The 14,658-nt window shown below is 36.2% G+C and overlaps 2 protein-coding genes and 1 pseudogene across 2 annotated transcripts; 2 read left to right on the forward strand and 1 right to left on the reverse strand.

Annotated features, from left to right (window-relative positions):
• The first annotated feature begins 822 nt into the window (after positions 1–822).
• On the forward strand, positions 823–1,225 carry LOC139824011 (histone H3-like; annotated as a pseudogene).
• A 3,194-nt stretch (positions 1,226–4,419) lies between these two features.
• On the forward strand, positions 4,420–6,824 carry LOC139824015 (uncharacterized). The gene is made up of 3 exons (XM_071796506.1): positions 4,420–5,626; positions 5,882–6,192; positions 6,339–6,824. Exons 1-3 carry the CDS (start codon positions 5,461–5,463, stop codon positions 6,822–6,824), a joined length of 963 nt encoding a protein of 320 aa, XP_071652607.1. The 5' UTR covers positions 4,420–5,460.
• A 3,366-nt stretch (positions 6,825–10,190) lies between these two features.
• On the reverse strand, positions 10,191–10,851 carry LOC139824016 (uncharacterized). The gene is made up of 2 exons (XM_071796507.1): positions 10,309–10,851; positions 10,191–10,205 (listed from the first exon to the last, which is right to left on the reverse strand). The coding sequence occupies exons 1-2, from the start codon at positions 10,849–10,851 to the stop codon at positions 10,191–10,193; spliced, it is 558 nt and encodes a 185-aa protein (XP_071652608.1).
• Between the last annotated feature and the right edge of the window lie 3,807 nt (positions 10,852–14,658).

Consider the following 14,658-nt stretch of genomic DNA (forward strand, 5'->3'; position numbering starts at 1 on the left):
TTTCGAAAATAACGTTTTCAATTTATTATTTATTGTATGTACATACGTTGAATCCTCGTCAAATACTTCGTCCAAATTAGGAATTATTTTGCTCTTTATCAATAACTATTATTAAGATAATCTTTTTTGCCAAAAATATATTTAAAAAATGCATGTTTTGTAGTCTATTGAAGTATAATTTTTATTGCAAATTTCATTGCAATTCTAAGAAAATAAAAAAAAACATTTTTTTATATTTTTCAAAGAATAATTTTACCAAATGCGATTTTAAAGTTAACTTTACATTTTTCTGAAAACGAGTACCGCCGACCTTAATGTTGTCTGCAAAAAATTCACACAAAATACAACTTCATCAACATTTTAAGAAAAAGAAAAATACCGAGGAAAGCAAGAATCAATCAATGAGTAAACATCATGCTTTACGAAGATGAAGACCAAGACGACATTTTATAAAGTGATTAAGTTCTACCGGAGTCTTAGTGCTGTAGGGAATAACACAGTCCCCTTACCCAAGGCTACGGGTGAAGTCCACAATGGTGATGAAGACGGAATAGATTTTATACGGAACGGCGGATTTGGCGAAAGAAGCATTCCACTTGCAAGACTTAAAGAATGGGAAGATTAGTCTCACCAGCCTAGCAAAACATGTAGCCCAGGATGTAAAACTCCAAAATAAAAGTTAAGTTAGCCAGTTTGCTTCAAGATGATAACTCCATTGACTGGTTCGACAGCTGTGGGCTATTGTGGACGTCGATCTAATTCAATCTGACAAGGAGCTTCGCTCGTATACTGCTGGACGCATATCGATAGTTGACCGTTACGATGACACATACTAAGCAGACTGCTCGTAAGTCAACCGAAGGAAAGGCGCCCCGGAAACAGTTGGCCACTAAAGCTGCGAGGAAGAGTGCCCCGACCGGTGATATGAAAAAACCTCACTGTTGCCCGACACCGTCGCCCTTCGTGAAATCCGTCATTATCAGAAAAGTACAGAATTATTGATCCGTAAATTGCCATTTCACGAACTCGTCTGTGAGATCGCTCAGGATTTCAAGACTGACCTCCGTTTCCTAAGTTTTGCTGGATGGCTCTCCAAGAAGCTAACGAGGCGTACCTTGTAGGTCTTTTCGAAGACACGAACTAGTGCACTATTCACGCTAAGCAAGTTACCACCATGCCAAAAGATATTCAACTGGCACATCGTATCCATGGCGAGCAAGCTTAGACGCAACAAATTTATAAAATAAATAATAGTGTCGAGAGCTGTGGATTATTTGCACGCTTTACTCTGCCTTACTCCGGAGTGACAGAACTGAAGAAGAAGAAGAAAAAGAAGAAAACGATTTGTGCTCTTCATCTATGGCCTTTTGTGGATTTCAAAAATTGTATTTTGAAGAGAATTTAGTTTTTATTCTCAATTTGAAAAAGTATGGAAACCAACGCTTAATCATTATTGGATGTTGCATAAGAATGGATTCAGTCAATTCAAGACTGAGTAACAGTGCTGCAGTGAATGCAAGATATCAATGCGCAAATGCAGATATACATATACAAAATCTGATCAAATGGTACTCCTTTCTTAAAAAAAATAAGAATAACAAAATATAAAGTTATCTTTAAAATTGCTTCAGTATGTGGATAACAAATGTAGAAACATTTATAAATGTGTATTTGCAGGAAAAAAAATACATTATTTTATAATTGCAATGTGTTTTTGCAAAGAAAATGTAATGTATTACAACATAAATATGTATTACAATATATTTTACATAATGTAATTAATAAAAAAAATGTAAAAGATAGTCATTGATAAGGAGAACAAACTATTATTTGACGAGATACTCAACGCACATTGAATGTATGGACGTATTGTACGTATTTCATATTAGATTTTCTAGGATATTAAAAAAGGCAAAAATGAAAGTTTTGTCCTTTAAAAGATGGTTTTTTTAATTACTTTACATTATTTTGCCCATAAAATTATACTTTTAAAAAGAATTAACTAGACATTCTTTAAATAGAATATTTCCCGTGGCAAAGTCGAAAAGCATTCCCTATTTTATGGCCACTGTATAAAAAAATGTGAAATAAATTATTTATATCTATTTTATTATAACATACTTCTTGTGTTAAATCCAAAAATTGGCTGCAGTTGTCATAATAGTTCATATGTTTTCAGAAATACTTTTACTGTAAATATATTATTTTTAATATTATATTAAGTAAAGCATGTTCCCTTTTTTCCGATTTCACACTAGAAATACCAATAGTTATTTTCGACCGTTCCTATTTTTAAATTTAATATTCTTTTTTTATCGTAAAAATAGAATTCTTTATATTCTAATGAAAAAAATTTATTCTATTTATTGGGTCTTTAACATGATCAATGGAATATTAGTTTTAAAAATCGAAATAGTAAAAAATTATTGGTATTTCTAGTGTGTAAAGGCCACTTTAGATAATTTATAATTCACGACAGAAGAATTATATAATTCTATTTGTAATGTTATGTATTGTGCAATATAGAGAACATTTAACTATTTATAAATGTATGTATGCATATATATAAATGTGTGTATATATTATATACATATATATATATATATATATATATATATACACATATATATGTGCATATATATATAATTTTTTAAATGTTTTTTTATACTGTACATACAATTTTGTCACAAATTCTGTCGTGAATTGTAAATTGTGTAAAGTGACCTTAAAACTAATACTCTTTTAATGTCTTTTCTTGTTCTATGTCTATCCTTTATATTCTTCTCTATCCTTTTATATCTATTTTATGCCAATCCTTTCTATCTACTTTCTACCTTCTATTCTCTCTCTCTCTTCTCTCTCTCTCTCTCTCTCTCTTTCTATCTGCATTTGTAGGAAATGTAAAAAATTGTTTTCTTTAATATTAAAGAAAACAATTTTTACTCTTCCTCTTGACGGAAGAGACCACCACCTTCTCGCGGTTTCCGTTGAGCAACAATATGTACGTTGCCCATTTATTTATGACAGATATACAATAATGTTGCAAACATTATATAATAATTTTTCTTTTATGTTATTACATGTATTTATTATACTGTTAGCAAAGTAATTATACTATCAAAATAATTTTTCCAAAACAAATAATATAAATTTAATTTAATTTTACTTTTCTTATGTTACTAATAATTTATTTTCTAAATTAATAACATGTTTTTTTTTTAGAAAAACGCGTACATATTGGCCAAGAGTGGATTTCTATTATTTACGCTTTTTCTGTTTATTTCTTTACTTAATTCATCTTTTATCTACAGAATAAATTATAATTTCACTAATTTATTTAATTGATAAATTTTTTATTTTAATTAACTTTATGCTTTTAATTGTACAATAATTAAGAGACACGATAGTATCCCGCGCCTAGAATGGGAAAGGATATTTTATTATCATCTGTATTATCATCATTAATATATATCTTACAATATTTTATTATCATCTGTGGAGATACGCGAGACACAATAAACGCGCGAGATAAGTCGGTAACCTAATGCTACGGCGCCTACGGTCTACAGCGGCGCTCGAGCCGCTCAGGGAAGAAAGAGACGGCAGATATGTATGTCTGCGCTCTTCTAATCGTCCGAAGCCGGCCGAGCTATCCCCTCCACGCGTGCTGGCAGCGGGCAGAACCTCGAAATTGACATCTCTGCCACGAGGCCGAGGATTTTCTAAGCCACGGGGGCCCGAACCACCATAATTCATGGTGGACGAGGTCGACAGCAGTAGAGCCGCGAGAAGCGCAGTCGGCAGGATTGTCGTGAGAACGGACGTGCTGCCAACGTACTGACGGAAGGCGCGTCTGCACCTCGGAGACGCGGTTCGCGACGTAGGAATTCCATCTAGATGGATGTTGCTGAATCCATGCCAATGGGATTTGGGAATCAGTCCAGCCGAATAATAAAGCTTGCGGAAAGCGCAGGGAATTTCTTACCCAATCTAACAACCGAGTTAATAGAACGACGGCGTTCAGTTCTAATCAGGGAACGCTGACGGTTTTTAACGGCGCGACCTTCGTTTTGGCTGCAAGGAGGGTAACCTGAATATTCGTGGTAGAATGCACGATTCGGAGGTAAACGACCGCGGCGTAAGCTCGAATGGACGCGTCCGCGAATCCGTGTAATTCCACTTCGAGTTTATCGTGACGCATCCCTGTCCATCGGGGAATGCGTATTTCACTAATATGAGGCAAATCCGTAAAATAATTAATCCAATGAGGTAAAAGATCGTCGGGGATAGGAGAGTCCCAATCAATTTTACGGAGCCAGAGCTCTTGCATTAACATCTTGGCCGCGATGACGATCGGTCCGATCGGATGACGCCCATCCGAGGGGGTCATATAACCTTGCAATAAATGATAAAACGGAGCGTTTAGTATAAACTGTTACGGCGTAAGGCGAGATTACAAAACTAAACGAGTCGTCAAGCGGGGACCAAGACAGGCCGAGGACCTTGAGTGTGTCATCGCGATTGATCGGATAGTCCGAGGATTCACGTTGGTCCTCCGGGATATCCGTCAAGAGTTCGGCGGAATTCGCGGCCCATTTTCGGAGGGAAAAACATCCGCGATTCATCATGCCGACAAGTTGCTTGCGTTTTTCGAGCAGCGACAGAAGGTCGTCTGCTCCGAAAAGAACGTCATCGACGTAGGTCGATTCTTCGATTATGGAAACCGCGTCGGGAAATTCTTTACATTCGTCACGAGCTAATTGAAGAAGGCAGCGCTGCGCGAGAAATGGCGATGGCTTTTGGCCGTAAGTCACGGTGAGCAAGCGGTAAGGTCGAATCAACAGACTTTCGGGAGGGCGCAAAAGAATTCGTTGGAAATCCGCGTCGTCCCGATGCATGCGTACCTGACGGAACATCTTCGCGATGTCCGTCATGTATACGACGGAATAGTCGCCAGCGTAAAATTATCGCCGCGATGTCTTGTAGCTTCGGACCCGCCATTAGAAAATCATTGAGAGTGGTTTTTATCGTTCGATTTGCTCGACGCGTTAAGCCCGTATCACACTAGCGGCTCGCGGCGCGACTGCGATTGCGTCTGCGATTGCGATTCTATTTCAGCCAATCAAAAAGGTAGCTATCAGCGATTACGATTGGCGTCAGCGATTGCGACTGACGACTGCCGTTTGGTAAAGCCCATATGGCCGCGACTACGATTGCGTCTGTGATTGCGATTCTATTTCAGCCAATCAAAAAGGTAGCTGTCAGCGATTGCGACTGGCGACTGCCTTTTGGCTTTGAATCCATTTTTCGAGTCGCAGTCACAGTCGCAGCCAATCACAGGATCCGATTTGGTCACGTGGTGCAATGTGGTGCTAGTGCGTGAAAACCACGTGTATACGACCGTGTTGAAAACAATAATATTGAACATCTGTGATATTGAAGCAGATAGAAAGTCACACAATGCCACCGAAACATAATTTCTCGAAAGAGACAGATTACCGTCTGATCGACCTTGTGGAATTAAAACCACTTCTTTGGGACTGTACAAGCCACTTGTACAGACGAACAGATCTTAAGATTGCAGTATGGGACGAAATAGCCGAGCAGTTAAGTTCAGATTTCACAGGTATGTCTCACAATCAGAAGTGAATCGGTTCAATACTATCAGCTATTTATAATTTATTATAATTAATTTAATATTAACTAACATAACCTATAATTAATGAATAATTAATATATATATATTAATGTTTCTTATAGTTTATATTGGAGTGGATTAAATAATTACAATTTTTTGTAGGAAATATATTAATAAGTTAAAGTTATGCAGAATTAAAATAATAAAATTATGTAATAGGCTTTTTATTGATGCTATTTACAGGTGCTGTTGTATCAAGCCGTTTTAAAAACATGAAGGATACATTTGCAAGAAATTTAAAAGTTATGAAAGAATCAAAGCGCAGTGGAGCTGGCACAGACAATATATACAAGCCCAAGTGGCACATGTTTGAGAGATTAATGTTTCTCCAAAAGAGTTGTATCCAAGGAGACTCACAATCAAATATTTCCCCCATTCAGCTAGAGACAACTGCAGCATCAGATTCAGAATCTTCACAAATCAGTAATGAAGCGAATGATAGTACATTATGTACACAAAATACACCACTTATCTACCATGATGAAGCAATGCAGGTAAATTATTTTTTAAAGTAATCGCCATTATGTTATTTTCTTTTTATTTTTTTTATTTCTTTTTTAAAGTAAAAATGATATTTTTACAATCTCGGTAAATCACAGTACAGAAACTAATTCTATATGTATCTGTAATTATTTTTCAGGAATTTGCGATAATACCACCTGAAGTAAATGTAGGAAGTACACACTTGACATCTTCTGATCCAAATTCTTCTAGTGTATCTGCATGTAGCGATTTTGAACCAATTGCACCTCTACCAGAAAAGAGTCCGTCACCTCAATCTCTCCCAAGGCTGGCATCTAATTCTGCACTCAGCAGCATCACTCAATCTTCTCAACAACAAAAAAATCCTGTTACTGTATCCAACAAGCGATCATCAGAAAACCAAGAGCAATTATTTTATAAGAGAGGATTGAAGACGAAAAAACAATCATCAATAATGGAGGAGGCTGTAGGTGCCTTGAAACAGATGGCTCAACCTGACCCAGTTTTATCTCTTCCTCAACCTGAAATCAATGATTCAGCTCATACTTTGGCATTATTCTTAGAAATCAGGCTTCGTTCATTATCTCCGGAGAATCGAAAAAAGTGTGAAGACGAAATTTTGAAACTGTTAGCACAGTTTTGAAGAGTTTAAAATTAAGTAATTAGTTATTAAATAAGTATTTTTTTTCGGCTGTGCCATTGTAATGCAAATGCCTAAGTTTTTATTGTTTTCTTATTCAAAGATAAAGTAGATATTATCTATTATAATGAGACATTTAAACAAGTGTTAATTTATTTTATAGAGAACTTGTTACAATACATAAACATGTATTTTATTTTATAGAGAACACTTATTTGATACATAGAATGTTTCTATGGCTTATTTTCATATTGTACTTATGTAATATTGTACTTAAAAAAAATTAACAAAAAAGTATATATGTACCATTGAGATCTCAAAACATATCTTTATTGTAGCGTTTAACTATCGTTAAATACATTATATCTGAGTACAAAATTCACAAGGGACTCATATTGCTGTTATCCGAATCAACATTGATTAAATTTCTAACCAAGCATCACTGCGCTTCGGTCTTGACAGTCTTCCTACCCATACTTAATTGCGAAAATGTACCTTTTATTAGCGGGAGGATTAAGCTTGGACGACAAATGCACGAATGCCTCAAATAGAGTAGGTCTATTCATGATATTCACCTCGTAATGCTTAACTTTCTCTCTGGTGCACCAGTTAGCCGCTTTGCTCACAGTGTTCTCCAAGTTATTCAACCCGGCATCGGTTTTCGTTGTTCAATTACCAATCACGATCACAGTTATCTCCTTCTTATCCTTATTCTTGTCGATGTCCTTCTTCAGCGGGAAGAGCACATCGAGAGATTTGGGTTTGCCAGTTTCCATATTATTTTCGAAGAATTCTGGTAGATCCTGATGTGTTAATAAAATAATATAATTTGTAGAAATAAATTCCTACTTATAATTCCTATTATATACACGTATACATATAAATGCTTACTTGAAAGTTAAGAGAGTAAAAAACTTTACATAAAATAACTAGGGAATTATATATAACCTTCAAGGCTTCCATATTATTAGCATGTACTTGCGTTAAATTCATTGTAACCTGCAAAATATCTTATTTAGAAATATCCATCTTTGAAAATACATGCATTTTTAATGCATGCAACGCAACTTAATAAAACATAGATACTTACTAAAAACAGATTTGTTAAATGCTTGGCAAAATTATCTGATACAAATTTTATTTCCGTCCATAGGCGGCGTAGCTTTTCGATACCTTTGCCGATGCCGCGGCTCTCGCTTTTAAATTCGTATCTATATCTTTTAAATAAGGAATGCGCCGTGTGTAGGACTCCATTGATCACATGAAAATCACGTGTTGAACTTCTCTACCATCTGATCAATCAATTCTGGCCACTTGTTCGGAAAGTCATATTTTCCAATAATAGATACTGCATCAGACAACTGCTTTTGTATCGAATCTGGTGAATGTAACATCAGATTAACGATTAGTTTCTTGACGGCATCTCTGTCTTGGGCATGTATACGATCCACTGAATCCTCCTCCTAAAATAACATTCCGCAATAGTAAACTAACATACGATGTAAGAACATTAAAATAAATAAATGAATATAAACCCAACCACTTTCCAGTTGCGCTTAACATAATTCTTTTAAACAGAATAATAAATTTCTTTCGCCAGTATATAGAATAACAATTAAAGTAATTTAAATCGACCGTGACTGGCAATATATAACGTCTTTTCGATATGAACATTGAAAAACTGTGAGCCAACTTGGTTTGTCGGATTCACACAGCACTTTTTTCCGGATCAATCATCGAGACATTATTAATTTTGACCATGGTTTTTGGTCAGTTGATGTAATTTCTAAATTAAATAGTTTTTAAATTTTATTGCGAAAAATATTACCCCAGCCAGGGTTTGAACCTGGAACCTCCCGTATACCGTGCGGGCGTCGTGCCAATTCGACCACTGAGGCTGTAGTAATTTTTTTCAATGTTCATATCGAAAAGACGTTATATATTGCCAGTCACGGTCGATTTAAATTACTTAATTGTTATTCTATATACTGGCGAAAGAAATTTATTATTCTATTTATTATACACCGTCGACCTAGTAATCGGTGCTCCATCTTATAGTTGTTATTGCGATGAATATTACTACAGCCTCAGTGGTCGAATTGGCACGACGCCCGCACGGTATACGGGAGGTTCCAGGTTCAAACCCTGGCTGGGGTAATATTTTTCGCAATAAAATTTAAAAACTATTTAATTTAGAAATTACATCAACTGACCAAAACCATGGTCAAAATTAATAATGTCTCGATGATTGATCCGGAAAAAAAAAAGTGCTGTGTGAATCCGACAAACCAAGTTGGCTCACAGTTTTTCAATGTTCATATCGAAAAGACGTTATATATTGCCAGTCACGGTCGATTTAAATTACTTAATTGTTATTCTATATACTGGCGAAAGAAATTTATTATTCTGTTTATTATACACCGTCGACCTAGTAATCGGTGCTCCATCTTATAGTTGTTATTGCGATGAATATTACTACAGCCTCAGTGGTCGAATTGGCACGACGCCCGCACGGTATACGGGAGGTTCCAGGTTCAAACCCTGGCTGGGGTAATATTTTTCGCAATAAAATTTAAAAACTATTTAATTTAGAAATTACATCAACTGACCAAAACCATGGTCAAAATTAATAATGTCTCGATGATTGATCCGGAAAAAAGTGCTGTGTGAATCCGACAAACCAAGTTGGCTCACAGTTTTTCAATGTTCATATCGAAAAGACGTTATATATTGCCAGTCACGGTCGATTTAAATTACTTTAATTATAATTCTTTTAAATTGCGCCGGCAATCCTAATCGTGATGTTAATCTCAGATTTGTCCACCAAATGAAGTAGTAGTAAAGGATAATTCTGATTGATTTCCATCGACTCCAGAAACTTTCTCGGCTAAAATATAAATTGGATATTAACGTACGACACGCGTACAACGTTTAAAATATCACAAAAATAATAAGTTTGTAGGTTATACCAACCTGGACGTTTGACATTCACGTCTGGGCTGAGAGTGTGTGTTTCTGATATTCGCTCAACGTTACCAAATTGTCGTCGGTGAGCTCCATGTCGGCGATCAGGAAAACGATTCCTTTACTCAGTTAGCCTTTCTTTCAGGAGATACAACACGGCGGCATCGGCAAAGGTATCGAGAGAAAAGCTACGCCGCATATTATCGCATGTAATGGCATGTAACAAAAGTAACAACCGGCTTTCCGTTGGTCTGTTCGGTCTGTTGCGACAGGTCACACGAATTCCAATCAACGAAAAGCGTAAACTGCGCCACCGCGGCAGCTGCAATATGATTGGACAGTAGCCAGTCGCAATCGCAATCGCAGTCGCAATCGCAGACGCAATCGCAGTCGCGCCGCGAGCCGCTAGTGTGATACGGGCTTTAAACACGACGCGTAATTTAGTAGTCGTACTCGATTCGCGTAAAACGAAATGATGCGGAATGTACACCGGGGGGTATCGAGAGGGCTCGTCGGCGTGTACCTTCTCCATGTGCCCCATGGATTCGTACTCCTTGAGGAAATCGTGATACTGAGCGGCGATCTCGGGTTTCTGCGAGAGTCGGCGCTCCATTTTGGAGTACAAGAAAGAAGTCTTTCGAAAAGTTTCGCTTATGTAAGGGGGGCCGTTCTTGAACGGCAAACGAACAATGTAACGTCCTTGAGAATCGCGAGAATGCGTACTAGCGAAATGATTTTCGCAACGTTCTTCCTCTTCGGTGAGAGGATTTTGAGAGGGGATACTTTCGTCCTCCCAAAAACTTTGAATCAAGGAATTCGTATCCTCGCAGGATACGCAATTCAAAACGGGAGCGGACTCTCCGGCTGGGTGTGCGGTGCCGGTAGGACCGGAAACGATCCACCCGAAAACAGTAAGCTGGCCCGTCGGGGTGCCGACCGGGCCTTGACGGAGGCCGTCGAACAGCAACGACCCGTATAAATCCGCGCCGATTAGTACAACATGAATCGGGCGATTACAAGAGGGATCGGGATCTGCTAACGGTAAATCGCGTAGATGCGACCACATTGCGGCTGGCTTTATTTGAGAGGCTGTGTACGAAGTGATTCGTTGGTATACGTAGCCCGAAAATGGGAATATCGGTCCCTGTTTGTCGCAGGGCGCGAGCGCACGAGAAAAATGATATTGTATCAACAGCATCAGTGTAATTGAAATAAAATTGGTTGATTCAACATCAATATTAATGAACGAAATGCATCAGATAGTCAATTTATAATCCAGATGTTTGGTCCAATAATATCATTGTAGTTGGAATATATCGTTATATCAATCATATATCTACTCATCCCAAACACATAATTCTTTATTATAATTACATATGAATTAAATAACTTTCTTGATGTATAATTGAATACCATGTAATCTATGTAACTACATCTGCTGTCACGTCAACTGCGTGAAATACTTAAAGGAAATCAACGGTACGGTTAATGTTATTATGGTTGCTACATATGCACCATCTTGTTGATTCAAATATAAATTTATTTAATCTGTATACTTTGTGTATATTGCTACAAATCAGTTATTTGTCAGATATTGCACTTAAATATTATTGATTTATGTGCAATGATTTTTTAGAGGAAATAGAAATGTGTGTATATTAATTACACAAATGCTCGATGCAATCGACACGTGTAATCCTTAATATCTTTGTGTATATATATAGACAAAATATTATAAGTACATGTTTTAATCGTATCAAACAAATGTGTAATCAATATGAAAACATTTCTATTTCCTCCAAATAAAACAATGCGTATGATTCAATAATATTCAACTATAACACCTGACACGCGTAATGCTGTTAATTTAAGTACGGCAACTACGTAAAATACTTAAAGCAAGTCAACGGCACAGTTAATATTATCATGGTTACTACATATGCACCATCTTGTTGATTCAAATATAAATTTATTTAATCTGTATACTTTGTGTATATTTCTACAAATCAGTTATTTGTCAGATATTACACTTAGGCCGGTATTCATAGTCGAATCTTATATTTAAGATCGTCTTAAGTACGATCTTAAGATGTTATGAACCAATAATCACAGAGCCGTATCAGCATCTTAAGATATTACTTAAGACGATCTTGAAATAAGGTCTGACTATGAATACCGGCCTTAGAGCCTGTTCACACGAGGCGGTTTTAACACGCGGTTGCGCTACCGCGCGTGGCCGCGCGTTATCGCGAGGCGAGGTGCGACAACGCGCGTATACGCGCGTACGCGGAACGACGCGACGATGAGCGTCTACGATACGCTTTGCGGCATTTTAGATCCATAGGCACGCCGTCGCGCGTACGCCGTTTCGCGTACTAGCGTATGCGCGCATTATCGCATCTCGCCTCGCGACAGCGCGCGGCTCGTGTGAACAGGATCTTAAATATTGTTGATTCATGTACAATTGTTTTTTTAGAGGAAATAGAAATGTGCGTATATTAATTATACAAATGCTCGATGCAATCGACACACATATGTAATTATTAATATCTTTGTGTGTGTGTGTATATATATCTATATATATATATATATATATGTTTATAAAGGGGTACTTATGAGGTCCGAGTGTACATATTTGAAATCAAGCATACAAAGATCTACATTTCAATTTAATGGTAAACAATACTATTGAAATCACTATGTATATCGTAGAAAGGAAAATATTATGGATTTTTGGTTATTTATATGAATCGGTCAATACCGGGACCACCGTGACCGGGACATTCGTTATTTATAGATCGATACATATTGGGACCAAATTTTTCTACACATATTTTAGGAGGATAGGAGAATTGAATTTTTTTTCACGATTTTCTAATATTTTACATACCCGAAAAAAGAAGATTATATATAATTATATATAATATCATATAAGTACGGAAATTTTGCTTTTTATATATAACGCTACATGAAATTTATAATCATATATATGTTTATATATAATTAATCTTTTTTTCCGGGTCAAGTTAGGTGAAGTCAAAATTGTTGGAGTCATCAATTAATTTAAACAGAAAGTCCTCTGTCAGAACGGAAGGTGACTGAATGTTCTGTCAACATAAGGTTTACCTCGACATTGCCTTGAATCTCTTCTCTACCTCCCTAAAACCCTCCCTCTCTCCCTCTCTCCCTCCTTCTATATATATCTACTGTGATAAATGGTAGTAACTTTTACATTAAAAAGGGCGCAATACGTAATTCTATGTAATTATTGTTGAATAATATATGATTTACGCAACAACAACCGCGTCGGCTCTCAATAGCTGTCTTGTTTTCTTTCTTATTTATTAGTACAGAACCTCAATTTATCTTCAAATATCAAAGAATAGCAAGTATAAATCACGCAATCACTATTTACAATGTTGTAACTTTAGTAACAATTGCTTTAAACACAGAATAATATTTTAACCGAATGGTCCCAAGATGTACCGCTTGTCGTCCGAAACAGGCCTTGTATATACCTTTACAAGAAACAATATTGTCTTTTAATTAGTACGTAAACTGAAGAAGTTTTCAATTTTTATCGATTACTGTCGATTCCAATTTACCAGCGCAGACACATTTACAAGCCGGCTGACACCGAGTAATCGTGCTAACATTATTTCTAGTTAGGATCCCGGAATCACCCTTACAACACAGTACTTGAAACCGAAAACCACCGTTACAATGCAGAATAAAAAAGGAAAGTTTACAGATAAACCATAAGTATTCCCATTCGCGATACAAATTTTGATGGGACATACGCTATTATGTGGGAATATGTATTTGCCAAAATTCGGACACCGACTAATTTTGAAAAGATTGTTTCCATCTGCGGTCTCAGTAAATACCCTTACAATACATAGTACCTATAAGTACCGTTAAAATAAATAATAGAAAATTAAAATATCATTGATAACTCTGGCCATAGTGTTATATTTTTTAAAAAATTGACGCATATCGTAACGCTATTATTTGCGGATTTACATTTAGCGACACGCGCAAACGTTGGCATTCCTATTAAAAATTATGATCTCAGGATTTAATCTTATAACTCAGTAAGTCTACATCCCTAAGTATTGCTACAATGCGAAACAAAAAAATAATATCTATTGATAAACTATGAGGAGAACGATTTCTGTTATAAAGACGTTGAGATCATACGCAATCTAGCTGTAAAAGAAAAAATAAAATAGCATTCTGTTAACATCTCAATGTAGGACAGCATTGAAGCAAATTCTAATTGAATAAAATAATATATAATTATTCGATGACTCTCTAATAATTTTGACTCTACCTAACTTGATATATTGGGGGAGAGAAATCTACTTTAATAAATGACCAACTTTTACATTAAAGAGGACACAAATTCGAGTCAAAACGTCAGTGAGTACGTAATTTTATGTAATTATTGTTGAACAATATATTAATTGCACAACAACAACCGCGTCGACTCTCAGCAGTCTTATTTTCTTTCTTATTTATTAGTACAAAGCCTCAGGTTAACTTTAAATATCAAAGAATGACGAGATATAAATCAAGCAATTACTATTTACAACGTTGAGGCTTTATTAACAATTGCTTTGAACATAGAATATATTTTAACCGAATGGTCCCAAGAAGTACCGCTTGTCGTCTGAAAGCGGTCCTCGTATATACCTTTACAAGAAACAATATTGTCTTTTAATTAGTACGTAAACTGAAGAAGTTTTCAATTTTTATCGATTACTGTCGATTCCAATTTACCAGCGCAGACACATTTACAAGCCGGCTGACACCGAGTAATCGTGCTAACATTATTTCTAGTTAGGATCCCGGAATCACCCTTACAACACAG

Source organism: Temnothorax longispinosus, unplaced genomic scaffold, assembly GCF_030848805.1.
Source record: "Temnothorax longispinosus isolate EJ_2023e unplaced genomic scaffold, Tlon_JGU_v1 HiC_scaffold_24, whole genome shotgun sequence".
Lineage (NCBI taxonomy): Eukaryota > Metazoa > Arthropoda > Insecta > Hymenoptera > Formicidae > Temnothorax > Temnothorax longispinosus.

Coding starts and splice junctions, on each gene's coding strand:
- LOC139824015 (XM_071796506.1), top strand. CDS start 5,461: ATGCCACCGAAACATAATTTCTCGAAAGAGACAGATTACCGTCTGATC. Junction 5,627..5,881: donor GTTAAGTTCAGATTTCACAG/GTATGTCTCACA, acceptor TGCTATTTACAG/GTGCTGTTGTATCAAGCCGT. Junction 6,193..6,338: donor ACCATGATGAAGCAATGCAG/GTAAATTATTTT, acceptor ATTATTTTTCAG/GAATTTGCGATAATACCACC.
- LOC139824016 (XM_071796507.1), bottom strand. CDS start 10,851: ATGTGGTCGCATCTACGCGATTTACCGTTAGCAGATCCCGATCCCTCT.